This window comes from Vombatus ursinus, unplaced genomic scaffold (genome assembly GCF_900497805.2).
Source record: "Vombatus ursinus unplaced genomic scaffold, bare-nosed wombat genome assembly UNPS02014791.1, whole genome shotgun sequence".
NCBI classification, from domain to species: Eukaryota; Metazoa; Chordata; class Mammalia; order Diprotodontia; family Vombatidae; genus Vombatus; species Vombatus ursinus.
Window position 1 is genome coordinate 21,183,363 of NW_020954569.1, and position 14,289 is coordinate 21,197,651.

The window sequence follows — 14,289 nt, forward strand, 5'->3', positions numbered from 1 at the left end:
ACATCCTTGAAGGAACTGGTAAACATTTTTGGTTTTTTTTGCAAGCATTCATTTTCTCTTCTTTATTTCTAACTTGTTATTGATAATCAGATGTTGATAAAGCAAAGTTGTTTCTGTAGGTACATCTGTTGAAGAATTTTATATTGAGAGACACCTTGTTGGAGGAAAGATTTTAAGACTGAATTTTGTGCAAATGAGAGACTTTTTTTTTTTTGTAATCAACAAACAGTCCACAACAGGATTTATAGTCTTTATACTTTTCAGTCAATTATGTAACTATGAAGATGTATTCTACTGTAGAAAACATTGTGTGAAAATTCACCTGTTCTCTTTTCCTATTTCCACTGAGGAGTCCTTCAATCTATGTGAGAGGCTTTGACATGCCCAGTATCGTAGAGCTAGTGTATCTCAGAGGCAGGATTTGACCCAACTCTTCCTCTTCCTGAGGTGAACTTGTTTTCTTTCCATGTTGCCTTTTAAGGCTTATCCTTGCACACTTTTATATCATTTCTGGGAAATGATTGTATAGTGTTGCCTCAAAGACCCTTTAGTAAGGGGAAACTCACTGCCTCCTAAAAGACTATTCCATCTTTGATTAGGAATCATTAGGATTCACTGATCAAACTGAAATCAGATTCTCTGCAGCTTCCACTCAGAGGGACTAAGAGAAATAAAACAAAATTAAACAAATCACTTCTCAGACCTCTTCTCCTTGACAACCATTCACACACTTGAGAACAGCTATTATATCTGCTCTAAGTCGTTTATCCTGCTGGTTAAAAATCCTCCTTTATTTCAACTTACCCCCTATGGCATGATCTGTAGATAATTTATCCACCCCGATTGTCCTTCTAATGTGTTGATTTTAACTATTACAGTTACTAGTAAATGGTGTGACTGCACCTGGAGAAGTGTTATAATTCCCATCTTGGTAACTAGAGATATAATAAATTTCTGTTGCAATGTTTTCTAATGATTGGCAGCTTCTTTCTTCCTGTTTCTTTTCTTGAATAAATTATTCCCCATATACAGATATGAGGTTTCTTCATAGTCTATAAGACCTTTACCTTCACTTTAAGACATTTCTTAATCCTGAATCACATATTTTTGTCCTTTCTTTTGCCCACCTTCTTACTGAATTCCCTGTATTTGCACAGATATATTGATATAGTGCCAATTATTCACAGATAAACCCTATTTTATCTTCTGTAACAGATATTGGTGAGTAAGTTGCAATTACCTTTGCAATGATCTTTTGGCTTAAATTCCCTATGAGAATTTCAAGGTATGATGACCATGTATCCCATGAAATGGCACTTCTTGTCTTATAACAGAGTTAAAGAAACTTTCATTTGTGTCTGCAAGGTGAACCTATAAGGCCTCCACTCATTTTGCTGAACCTGCCTTTTGTGTTCTGATTTCATCTATATCAAGAAATTGCTAATATTAGAATGACTTCTTTCTTCTTGGTGTATATCAATTTATTTTTCATTACACAGGGATCTCACATCTAGAATATCATTAAAATTTTCATTGATCATCTAAAAACTATTATCCTTAGTGTATTTTGCTCTCTTTTCCACCCTCATGATGCCTTTGCTGATAGAGGGAAAGGGGACTGACCACATATAGGAATGAAAACCATTTTGTATTTTTTTTCATGAAAAATATTTAAAAGTAGTTTCTAGTAATAATGAGTTATTTCAATTTGTCACATAGAAATTTTGAAGCAAGTCCTGCAAAGTAAACAATTTAATGGAAATATTTAACTTCTTAATTATAAATAATTATCTTTGAATACATCACACATTGAGCAATATTAGCTTTGAATCCCTTCTTGCTTTTCAGGTTTCACTTTTCTAGGTTCTCATTTTCATTCCTAGGCAACAATCCAAGAAATAAAGGCAGTTAAGCAGAACTACTTAATTTTACTTGAAGTAAAAATTCAATTGCAATTCCATGAATCAGCTCTTCTAATATCAGTACTCTGAATGGAAGAATTTCATGTTGTAGAATTAATAATGTACACCTCCACATGCAAGAAGAGAAAAGAGAAAATCAAGGTCTATCTAAAGGTGTATAATTATCATTGTTATCAGCCTTTACTTTCATTTTCTTTCTCACAATTAAAATGAAAAACACACTTCATTCTTAAACTCTCTAGTCATCATTTCAAAGATTGGCATGATCAAAATCCATTTTGCAAAGGCCCAAAAGGAAATAGAAGTACTTTGAGGCATCTGGAGAGAGAGAAAGGACACCTATAATTTTCATTGCACTCCTCATCTCTGCCTTCTGGCTTTCCTGATTTCTTTAAAGTGTCACCTAAAATTTCATTTTTTAAAGGAATTTTGTTTTTTCCCAATCCTCTTTAATTAACATACCTTTGTTGATTATTTCTAATTGTCCTGTATCTAGCTTCTTTGTACATAGTTATTTGTATTTTTTCTCCCCCATTAGACTGGGAACTTCTTGATTGCAAGGACTATTTTTCACCTTTCTTTGTATCCTTATTACTTTGCATAGTGATCAGAGTATATTAGGCATTTAATAAATAGTTATTGACTGACTGGCTCAAAAATTATCTTGTTCCTGGCTCAGAAACCTATAATGATTGTATTATGTTGGCCCTGCCTACCCATGAATAATTTATATTTAAATCTGATTTTATTTTTATCTAGTGGAAACTATCTCTTGGGTGGAGGGAGGTAAGAAAAAAAGGAAAATAAATTTACAAGATAACTTTATTATATATTTAAAAGAAATAGCAAGTTATACATTATAAATTTGCAGTTTCATTTACTATCATCTTTTTGTTATAAATGCTTGTTTTATTCCATAAATTTAAATTTAAATTAAAAAAAATCCATAGGGCGAGCCTAGTTTAGTCTGTAAATACCTTGGTAGTGGTATGAAAGTAGTACAAAATCTTCCCTCTGGAAATACATGGCTCTAGTACCATATTATGTGGTAACTTTGCTTGCTATGTGTGTTGGTCCCTGGTCTGTACTCTCTTGGGCAACTCCTGTTGCAAATAATATGTTCTGGGCAGGTAGGTGGTACAGTGGATAGAGCACTGGCCCTGGATTCAGGAGGACCTGAGTTCAAATATGGCCCCAGACACATAACACTTACTAGCTGTGTGATCCTGGGCAAGTCACTTAACCCCATTGCCTAGCCCAAAAAAAAAAAAGGAAAAAAGAAAAAAAAAGAAAATAATGTGTTCCTTTAAAATATATTGACAAATGTAGCATGTTATCAGCATTGACTTTAGTGGGAAAAGTGTCAGAAATATAACTGGGGAAATGTATAACCAGAAAGGGAGGGGGATTAATCACTTAGTGAGAAAAAGAGAGAAGAGATGGCAACTTCAGTGGTTACATTAACATCCTTAAAATACCAAAGAACAAGAGGAAAGTCTGCAGCACCTGAAATAATTTTGGAATATTATGGAGGGGCAGGGTAGTATGGTGGTTCAGACAGCTGGACTTCAAGTCAGAAACACCTGGGTTCATATCCTATTTCTAATGCTGTTGATCATGTATGTGCCCTTTAACTTCCAAACTTGAGGTGCTAGGACTATCAATTAAGTTAAAAAGAAAAAAGGTCTAAATCTGTAACAATGGAGAAAGCATGTAACCTAATATGCATTGGATAAAATATCTATAAAAATATGTATTCGGTTAAAAAATAGACAAGTAACAGAGACAAGAGAAAACAAGCAGCTATTGAAATGTGCATTGGTAGTGCAGGGCATCCCTACACTAATGAAACCACAGACCATTCCAAGAATCAAAGAGCTATACTAGCAAATAAGGCATGGATGCTTATTCCCTTTTCATAACTCCATACCAAAGAATTCCTGCTTTTTTCCCTTGCCTGAGATAAATTCTACTACTCTTGGCTTCTCAGAATTCTCTTTTTGTTTTTTAATCCTGTAAGTCTCAACTCAAATTTTACCTCCTCTGTGATATTTTTACAAATCTCCAATCTATTTGTCTTCTACAACTCACAGTTGAGGTTTTATGTGCAACGTTATATTGTCACTAGCTATTTCTGTGCACAAATCTATTTTCTCTCATAAAACTTGTAAACTATGGGAAATAGTTGACCACAAAACACTAAGAACAGTGTTGGAAATATGTGTTTCTGCCCACTGCCTGAGGGGTTGGAGATCCCCATGCACCAGGGATTAGCCAGTGATTAACAGACTCAGAAAGGCTTGTGGTCCAAATAGATGAGTGGGAATTACTCTTGAGGTCAAACACCAGAAATTCACAGAAGTGTAGATCCAGGGACCACACAGAAGAAGGCTATGATCTGCTTCCAGGAACAAGAGGTCCAAAAATGGAGGGTGGAGTGGTTGGGGAAATGGACCCAGACCAGTCAAAAAGCTATCTTAGAATGGGAAGTATGAGGCATAGGATATAGAGGATCTGCCTCAGGCAAGAATGAGCCAGATACTTTCTATAAGCCCTCCTCATTCAAAGAATGGCAAAGAAAGAGTAGAATCCAACAGTAGCAGTCTAATAAATACTTTTAAACTATTGTACTGTTGTAAATTATGCATTCCTCATTAATGTAAGAACTCCATTAACTGAAAAAAATTCCATTTATATAAACTTTTTTTCTCAAAAAACATCATGCCATGTAAATCAGAAAGTAAATATTTTAAAATATGACTTTAAGAAAGCCAAATCTAAAGAAACTAGAATAATCTTTTCTTTTTAAACATTTGAATATGTATTTTTCAAATACTTTGGATTTTAAAAAATTTAACCTACTTATTCATAGAGATACTTTGATTCTATTATGTAAATTATGAAACTTAATGAATACTTTTAAATTTCTTTGTAGATATTTCATTGACCACAGTGCTGAGGATGATAGGTTTTTCAACATTGATGCTAACACTGGAACCATTAAGACTGCAAAAGTCCTTGACAGAGAGGAAACACCATGGTACAATATCACAGTCGTTGCTTCAGAAAAGGGTAAATAGTTTCTGCGTCAAAATAACCCAAAACATTCATGCTATATGTCAACATCCATTCTTCTGTCTGCTGTTTGCATGATCATTTCCCACAATTCCCAACTCCCACCCCTGGTCCCAGAACACTACCTTAGTCCCCAAATTAGACTGACCTAACAAAAAACCCAGTGCTTAGTTGGCGAACAGAAGATTCTGTACTTCTCACAAACGTGGATACTGTCCTGGAGCATGGTGCAACATGACCTGTGCTTACCTCATTGTCCATGGAGCCCTAAAAGAAAACAAGGCCTAGAGTAGTACAAAGCCAGCAATTACATCTGCTTGACCATTCAGCAGGCCAGGTAACAGCTCTTTACTTAGGTTTTTCCAATAGGATAATTCTATATAGCCTTAAGACAGTTCCTTTTCTGGCAGCTAGGTGGCGCAGTGGATAGAGCATTGGCATTGGAGTCAGGAGGACCTGAGTTAAAATGTGAACTCAGACTCATAACACTTACTAGCTATGTGACACTGGGCAGGTCACTTAACCCCAACTGCCTCACCAAAAAAAAAAAAAAAAAAGAAAAGAAAGAAAAAAGACAGTCTATTTTCCTGATTCTCTGACTCAGAGACCATACAGTGAAATCGTGACTGTTAGTGCCTTATTGATCGTATATTAACCTAAGGGATCACATATTAACCTAAGAAATAATGGGATGAAAAAACTAAGGGAGACATTCTCTCCATTTAGGGAGCATGCTGAAAATCCTCTTCCATGCTCAAAGTCAAACTAGATACCAAGAATTGTCTCAAAATGTATTTAAGATTAACGACAAATAATTAATTACAGGATGAACAGGAATGTAGTAGATAATAGAATTTAGAACTAGAAAGTACCTTGGAAATCATTCCCTCCAACTCCTCATTTCATAGAGGATGGAAAAAATGCTAAAAAATTACTAAAACAAAATGGGTCCTTGAGATGATTCTGTGAAGTAATTTATGGCAAAAAAAAAAAGGATAGGAAGAAATAATTTACACAAAAGTGAGGGAGTACAAATTGTTCATCATTTCCAAGTACATGAGAACATCAACACTTCTCTTCACCTTAAGAAAGTTTAGATTAATTCTTGAATGATACAGTAAATCTACAGGTCATTAAAAGAAAATTAAGGAATTTCCATTGTAGAGAATAGTAACATGGATGGTTACTGCCATAAACTCCCTTGATGTTTCTATTAGATACAGAGCACAGGGCCGAGAAAGTGATTTTTTCTGACTAAATATTCATTTCTTATATTCTAAAGCATGTGATTATGTAGCATCAACTCTAGCTATGTTTAATATGAACATTTGAATCTACTATTTTTTTAACAGGCCCCATTTTTTTTCTTTTTAATTACTAATTACCAGTGATCAATGTATGTGATCATACAGTCAATCCAATCTTTCAAGTTATCAGAATAACTGAAGAGTATACATCATTCTAGGTACTGAGCCATAAATAGGAATCTTGTTTAGGGTGAGGCAGAAAGGGAATACAGCAAATCCAACCTAAATTTCCTTTTAAGAGTTTTGGGATATGGGTTCAACTGATAGCTGAGGGGAGAGAGAGCTTCCAGAATGAAGCTGAAACATGCTAGGATTATCTAATGAGAAACTTTGGGATCTACTTTTTTGACTCATCTAACATCTAACTCCCATTGTGTGAATTAACACCAAATTGTTTCCTGTTTCTTTCCTTGGAACAAACAATAATTGTGATTGGAAAATATTTGCTTTATCAAGAACTTAATTTATACATATATACATACACACATACATATACATATATACACATATATATGTTGTATACATATGCATATAGACACATATATCCATACACATACCGCAATATAAAATAGTGCATAAACTTATTACCTATTGGAATGTGTATACTTCAGACAGAAGGATAAAAGTAAAAATATATGGGCAAATATCTTGGCAAATATACTTACAAGGGCAGATAATTGACTTATTTTTATGCAATGCCTATTTGGGGAATTGAGCTAATGTATTTCTACCAAGTAAAATTGTGTAGTAAATAGTAAAATCTTGTTTTTTCATGGGCTATAATAAAAAAAAAACTCAGATATTTCCACCTCAGGTGGTTTACAGTATATATGAATAATATCATTTCACTGTAACATGCACTAAAACATAATTTAGTCCTGATCACAAACAGGTGCAGAAAAAGAATGATCATTAACTAAGATTTTAAAGCCACATTGGTAGAATATATAGAGAAATACACATAAGAAGGAAATATGTCTTCAGGGTACTGAGGGAAGTCTTCTAGTTGTAATTGTTTTGAAACAACTGAACATCAATAATATTAATCATCAATGTGGGTTTTCTAAATATTATCTGAAATTTTCTCTCTTAGCAATGCAGTTGATAGCTTTTCCCATTAGAACTGTGTTTATTTTCATTATTGTAAACTTTAATGAAAATCTATTTGGACCATGGCATTTCATTAAAGTCTTAGTGCCTGCTGGCAGCATCCAAGTTAACTTAATGGCTGCTTCAGTCTATTCTATGTGGTACAGTTTTTGATTAATTGTGTGACCATTTCATTGGTCAGACTTAGAACTGTAATGATCAAAAAATACCCTATAGTGTCACAGTGTGTGTGTGTGTGTGTGTGTGTGTGTGTGTGTGTGTGTGTTCATGCTTCTTGGGTGTGGACTAACTGTGTATATTGGAAGAAAATGCTAGGAAGGGGTGAAGTAGGAGGGCAAAGGGATTTAAATCTAAACACTTTCTGTCCCTACCTGTTAAATATGTGGTAAAAAGTAAAACAATCTTTCTTCAACTTAAGGACCATCAAACAATATGGACTTACCTGAACTGACAGCTAGCATTTCTGGGCCTGGAATTATTCAATCACTTTAGTGTCTAGCCCAATACCTCTGTGCATATTAGGTACTGAATAAATATTTGCTGAAATGGCTGAGTTTCAGTAATGGCTTCATCCCTCTATGTTTCATCCCTCTGTGCTTGCTCACCCACTTCACTGATTACAATTTCTCTCACCACCCCCATCTAAATGCCTTTATTTTTGCAGTCAGCTTCCTAACCTGAATTCCAATACATCCCGCATTTGACATGCTTTTTTCTAAAAGGGTAGGGAGAGGGTAGGGAACAAGGGACTCCCCAAGGTCTTGGTTCTTTCATACAGATGAGTCTAAAATGAGTTTATTTCACTGGAGAAATGTAATTAAAGGGACATAAATTGTGTGTCAGGTGCTTTGATTGAAAAAGTTACCTCTGTTCTCCATGTTATTTTATGTGATGCAACAAGAACAAAAGTTTGAAGTTTTCCTGAAATTGTTCCCTGTTGCCCTGTAATCAGAAAATTAGATTTTTGGTAGCACCTGCACATAACAAAGCAAATATCCATTTGCACAGAGTGGGTAGCTTTAAGTCCCTCCAGTGGCTAGGAATTAGTTTTGTTATTGTTAGTGAGCTTATTTTGATTCATTTAATTGGACTTCCAGAAAGTATGTTTGTATTCCTGATTTTTCTTTAGTTTGTGGGGGGACTTCAACAGGTGTATTAAAATTCTATGGTTTATTTTTTTATAGCAAGTTCATCCAGAAGATGTTGATTGTTCCAAATACTGCTAATAAATAATGCGATGACTTTTTTTTCTGTGAACAATGCAATCATTGCTAAGTATGACTGTTCCCATAATCAAAAAGTCTTAATCCAAATTCCAATCATCAAGTGTTAGATTTGAAAAGGAATTTAGGATCATGTAATGTAGTCCTCTCATTGCGTAGATGAGGAAGTTGAGTTCTAGAGAAGATAAGGAACCTATCTAATATCATACAGCTATTGAGCCAGGACTAGAGCTCAAATTTTGTGAACCCTAGTCCTGTGCACTTCTTTTATTCCATGCTGTTTACATGCTATTTCTCCTGGTGAATTTTACATTTGTGTCAAATGCTGGGTCTTACGGTATGATGTATCTTAATAAAGACCAAAGATTTGAGGAAATATAACTAGTTCTACTTTTTATAATTAGCATTACTTTTTCATATGCTGTGAGCTCATGTACAAGCTGATGAAAGAGAAATGAAACTACTTAGCTAAAGTCATACAGCTTACAAATGGTAGAGACGGCACTTGAATTCAGATTTCCTGGCTCCTAGACAAATCACCTTTCCTTATTTTAGTAAAAAAGATCCGATGTTGAAAATAAACTTGAAGAGTTCATACATAAACTATAACATACTATTGCAAAGATTTATAATTCTGCTTCACTGAGTTTTTATTTCTTTTTTTTGCATCATTCCATATTTTTTCCTAGATCTTGGTGTTTTCATGATCAGCTGTCTTATACATTAAACTCACAGCAGTTTAAGACATATTGATAGATTTCTAAGTTTAGATTTATACATAAAAAAGTCAGCCATATCCTTAACACATTTTTATTAATGTCAATAAATTGTGATAACACAAAAATACAGAGGCTAAGCAGTAGGATTGTTTTCCAAAACATTGAGGAGAATAGAAGACATAGAAACCCTCAGTCCAAGTCTGGAAATAGAAATTAAAACAGTCAGAAACAAATTACAAAATTTATTAAACAACAGGATGAGGATTTTCCCCTAGAAGGCTTCTAAAAATATAGTTATGTGATTAAATTTTTCACTGAGAAAGGGAAAGATTATGCAGGATCATGATCCCTTCTATTAGAAGTGCTTCAGGTAGTATCAAAAAGGATTTAAAGGAAATAAGTTCAAAAAAGAAGATAGTATCAGATGGCAGACATGACTTCTAAAGCATCTGCAGTGAATGAAATTGCAAGTTTCACAGCTATTTGGAATGAATAGGTTACAAGGACATATGAATGCAAAAAAAAATTAAAACTTTAGAAAACACCCTCAGTTCCATTGGGAAATGATTCACTCAGATATAATGTATGTCAAATATTATACTATTAGAGAGGAAGGCAGGAAAGAATATGTTTTGCATTGGTAATCAATGATAAAACATGAACTTGTACTGATGTAATTCACTTCAGAAACAGGTGAAGTGCTTTCAACTTTTATGGTTCTAATTTACAGATCAAAGTCACTCTTACATTCCTAAGATCAAAGGCACAGCTTAACCTTTTGAAGCTTCCAACCTATGTTACACTTAGCAAATAATTATTGAGAGTATCTAGGCATTTCTGGAGGAGTAATGACTGACTGTGAGGAAATAATGGCCTGAAATCAATCAAAAGTCATTAATTCTGGCCAGTCATTATTCTAAGTGGAATGTTGGAAGCCAAGGTCTTGTTGCTATTATGAGGCAAAGATGGGAAAAAAATAAGTCACAAATGTATAGATTGTCTGCAGATGAGAGAGTTATATTTTTGCAACTTTTCAAACATTATATAGAAGCTTCCAATAGGTGATTATGCTGTTTTAACTATATCTTAGAAATAGGAATTTTAAGCACAAAATGAATTAGCTTCTTAACTGGTTAGCGATTTTCATGCTAAAAATCTAAAACCATTTTTAAACCATTTATTTAGCCTCTCAAAGAGAATTCAGGGAATTAAACTTGTAAGATTAAGTTTTGATGCCATCTCCCATTTGTATCTTGTCTTATGAATAATCTTTAATTAGAAATGTATAATCAATATAAACAAAATTTAATAATTTTGAGGTAATACACATGGGAAAAATAAAATGGTATTTATTATTGTTCAGTCATTTAAGTTGTACCCAACTCTTTGTGATCCCATTTGGAGATTTACTGGCAAAGATATTGAAGTGGTTTGCCATTTTCTTCCTCTCCAGCTCATTTTTGTAGATAAGGAAACAAGGCAAAAAGAGTTAAGTGACTTGCTCAGGATCACACAGCTAGGAAGTGTCTGAGGCCAAATTTGAACTCAGGAAAATGAGTCTTCCTAATTCCACGCCTGGCACTCTATCCACTGCATCATCTACTTGCCCTAAAGAGGTATTAAAGAAGTAATATTGAGTGATGGAAAGGTATATTGATTTAAGAAAAAAGACCTGGGTTCCTATCCTAGCTCTGCCCCTATGGGCAGTTTGCTTCCACTCATTTGACCTGTTTCTTTATAAAATGAAAGCTTTAAGTTATATGATCTTTAAAGATACCATTGAAAACTAAAAGTCTTATCTTAAAGGTATACCTAAGAGTTAAGGGGTTTGTAGGTGAAAAATAGCAATTAGAACAATACTACCCCTAACTACTTAACCTGGTGATGGCAAGGAAAGCTATTTGTAAACTTAAGGTGCTACATGAATGTTACCACTGATTAGTATAATGATTTTGATTTTACTTTTTCTTATTGCAAATTAAGTCTACTTTTCAGGTTCAAGATTTTGGAGAGAAATAAATTATTTACAAGACTCTCTTTTAAAGCTAACATTATTTGTGCACTGGGCCATCTCCAGTCGACCTGATGAATATCTAGCCACTGGACCCAGATGGCTCTGGAGGAGAAAATGAGTCTGGTGACCTTGTACCACCTTCCCACACTCAAGTCAAATTCAGTTGTAAGTCATATCATCCATCTCCCTGATATCATGGTCCTCTTCGAGAATGAAGGACAAACACCACCACCACCACAACAACAACAACAATTATCTGTGTAATTAAGTTTCAGGTTTCATTTTGTGTATGCTCCAAAATTTTATTTCTGCTATTTGACTTAGGTAAAAATTTTAGGCATATTCAATAACTAATACTGTTAATTTTTTGAAATATGGTTTAATTTAGTCCAAAAGGAACTGTTCCAGAGAGTCCAATTTCCTTTAAGTATTGCAAACTCAAATACCATGTAATGAAATTCATTCATAGAGTCTGGAATGATCAAAGAATCTAGTGAACCAAAAGAAGTTCTATGACAAAAAACAAAACAAAACAAAACAACACACCCTCCAGGGAAACAGTGGTGATTTTTAGAGCATACACGAGCGATGCAAAGTTATTGATTTATTAAATTAATATTCAACATAATCCAGTATTTCAGACATACCCAAGATTTTTTTTAAGTTTTTTTTTGTGAATTTTTGAAAATTCAAGAAATAGAAGTCCCATCAAAGAGGAAAAGGAACCTGGATATACAAATGATAAAATTTACTCTGATTTATCATTTTCTTTTGAAAGATTATGTGAAGTAAAGTTTAGAACATCAGTGCTCTGGAAATTAGACATCTATAGAACAAATGAAAACAATTTTTGTTTACTAAGAAAGTTGTACTGTGGATAGTAATGAGGATAGTTTATATTACTGCCGTCTTTTGCGTATTTTTCATTAATCACTCTTACAGGGAGAAAGCACTAGAAATATTGGAAAGACACAATTTATGCAGGAATAAATTAAAGGAAAGGTTTTTATTAATGCTTTGCCCAGCTCATTCTTTCCCTGCCAGGCGAAAACAGAAAATTGCCCCCTCCTGGTAACTAATAGTCACATAGGAAAGGGTAGGACTTTTATCTACCAATTAACAGTGTATATATATTAATAATAATAACAATAACCACAATAATATATTAATATTGCATTTGGTGGCTATAAAATTATTTTATAATAGTTAATTTTCATAAATTATTATATTCTAACAACAGCTCTATCACTTAAGTAGTAAAAGTTTTAAGGAAAGATTATACACAAAAGCAGAAAGAGCTCTAGATTTAAGTCTGAGAATCCTATTCCTCTCCTCCCCTACCTTTCCCCAGGTGGACACTAAGCACTTTGTTGTTGTAGGCCGTGGGTTTAAGTAACTTTGCCCAGGGTCACACAGCTAGTAAGTTTCTGAGGCTGGATTTGAACTCAAATCTTTGTGACTACAGACCCGTGCACTAGCCACTGCTCCACCTAGCTGCCCCAATACTATGTGCTTTTGGCAATAAGGAATCTGCACCAATTTAGGTTAGAGTAGAGTGACACTCCATCCTTCCAGTGTCAATCAAATGTCCTGAAAATCTTTGTTCTTTCTTACAAAGTGTAGATTTATGCTATAGTGATCACTTTCTGGAAAGGTTTATGATGCGGCAATATGATACTCTGGAAAGAACATAGGACTGAGTCAGGAGCCCTGGGCTTTAGTCTTGGATCTGCAGCTAAACTTTTAGGTAATTCTGGGTAGGTTGATTAACTTTCCCAGGCTTCACTTTTTTATCCATCTTTAAAATGATGGCATCTGATGAGAAGGACAGTTAAGTGATACAGGAGATAGAGTAGTGGACCTGGACTTCAGAAGAGGTAAATTCAAATCCTGCCTCAGACATTTACTAGTTGTGCAACCTTAGAAAAGTCACTTAACCTTTCTTTTTTTCACTTAACCTTTCTCGACCTCAGTTTCCTGATATGTAGAATGAAAATAGTAGTAGCATCTATGTCACACAGTTGTTGTGAGGATAACATGTGTAAAGTGCTCTGCAATCCTTAAAGTACTACAGAAATTCTAGCTATTCTTATAATATGAGCAGTAAAAAAAAAGTCTAGCACAAGTGATTTGCACATTTATGACCCCATTAGCCAATTGCCACTTCCCAGTAATGAGCTCCCTAGTCTCTCTAGAAATGGGAAAAAAAAAAAGAGAGAGAGAAAGAGCCCAATGTATGTCAATTTCACAGCATATTGTGTCTTGGCAGATGATCCATTACTCTTCAAGTGTTTTTAAGAGCCAACTAAGTTAGCATATTGTACTTAGGTAAAGGTGCAGGAGAAAACATATTTTTTTTTGCTTGTTTGTTTTTTAAGGTCGAGTCTTAACCCATCCTGCTTTCCACACCTGATATTTTTTTTTAAGTGGTGCTAGGGTATGACTTGAGAGGCAGTGTGGATGTAGTGGAAACAACACTAGTGCTGGTGTCAGAAAACTTGGGTTTGATGCCTTGGCTATAAGATTTAGTAGATGTGTGACTGAGGTTGTCCCTTAGCATCTAAGAGCCTTAGTTTGCATGGGGACATTCTTATTCTCCATCTACAGGTATCTCTATATCACTGCTTGTCACTCTGTCTCTCTCGCTTATAATTTTATTAATATAAAGCATTCCTTTGACTGAGGAAACTATAGTAATCAACAAATTTTATATAACTTAGAGTGTTAGGTTAGAATCTCAGAGATAAAATGCCTTGGAATCATAGATGTAGAGCTGGAAGGGATCTCAGAGGACATCTACCTAAATCTTCATTTTAAGGATGAGGAAATTGAGTCACAGAAAGTTTTAGGTAACTTGCCCAAGGTCACCCAACCTTGTGTGTAAGTTTCCGTAAGTCTAGAAAGTAAGCCAAAATTTGA

The 14,289-nt window shown here is 34.4% G+C and overlaps 1 protein-coding gene across 1 annotated transcript in view; it reads left to right on the forward strand.

Annotated features, from left to right (window-relative positions):
* The window catches only part of CDH18 (cadherin 18), a 382,285-nt gene that overhangs the window by 291,136 nt on the left and 76,860 nt on the right, over positions 1-14,289 (forward strand). Inside the window, exon 7 of the mRNA XM_027869003.1 lies at positions 4,858-4,994. Within this exon, the coding sequence (XP_027724804.1) occupies positions 4,858-4,994 (137 nt within the window). The remainder of the gene's footprint in view (positions 1-4,857; positions 4,995-14,289) is intronic.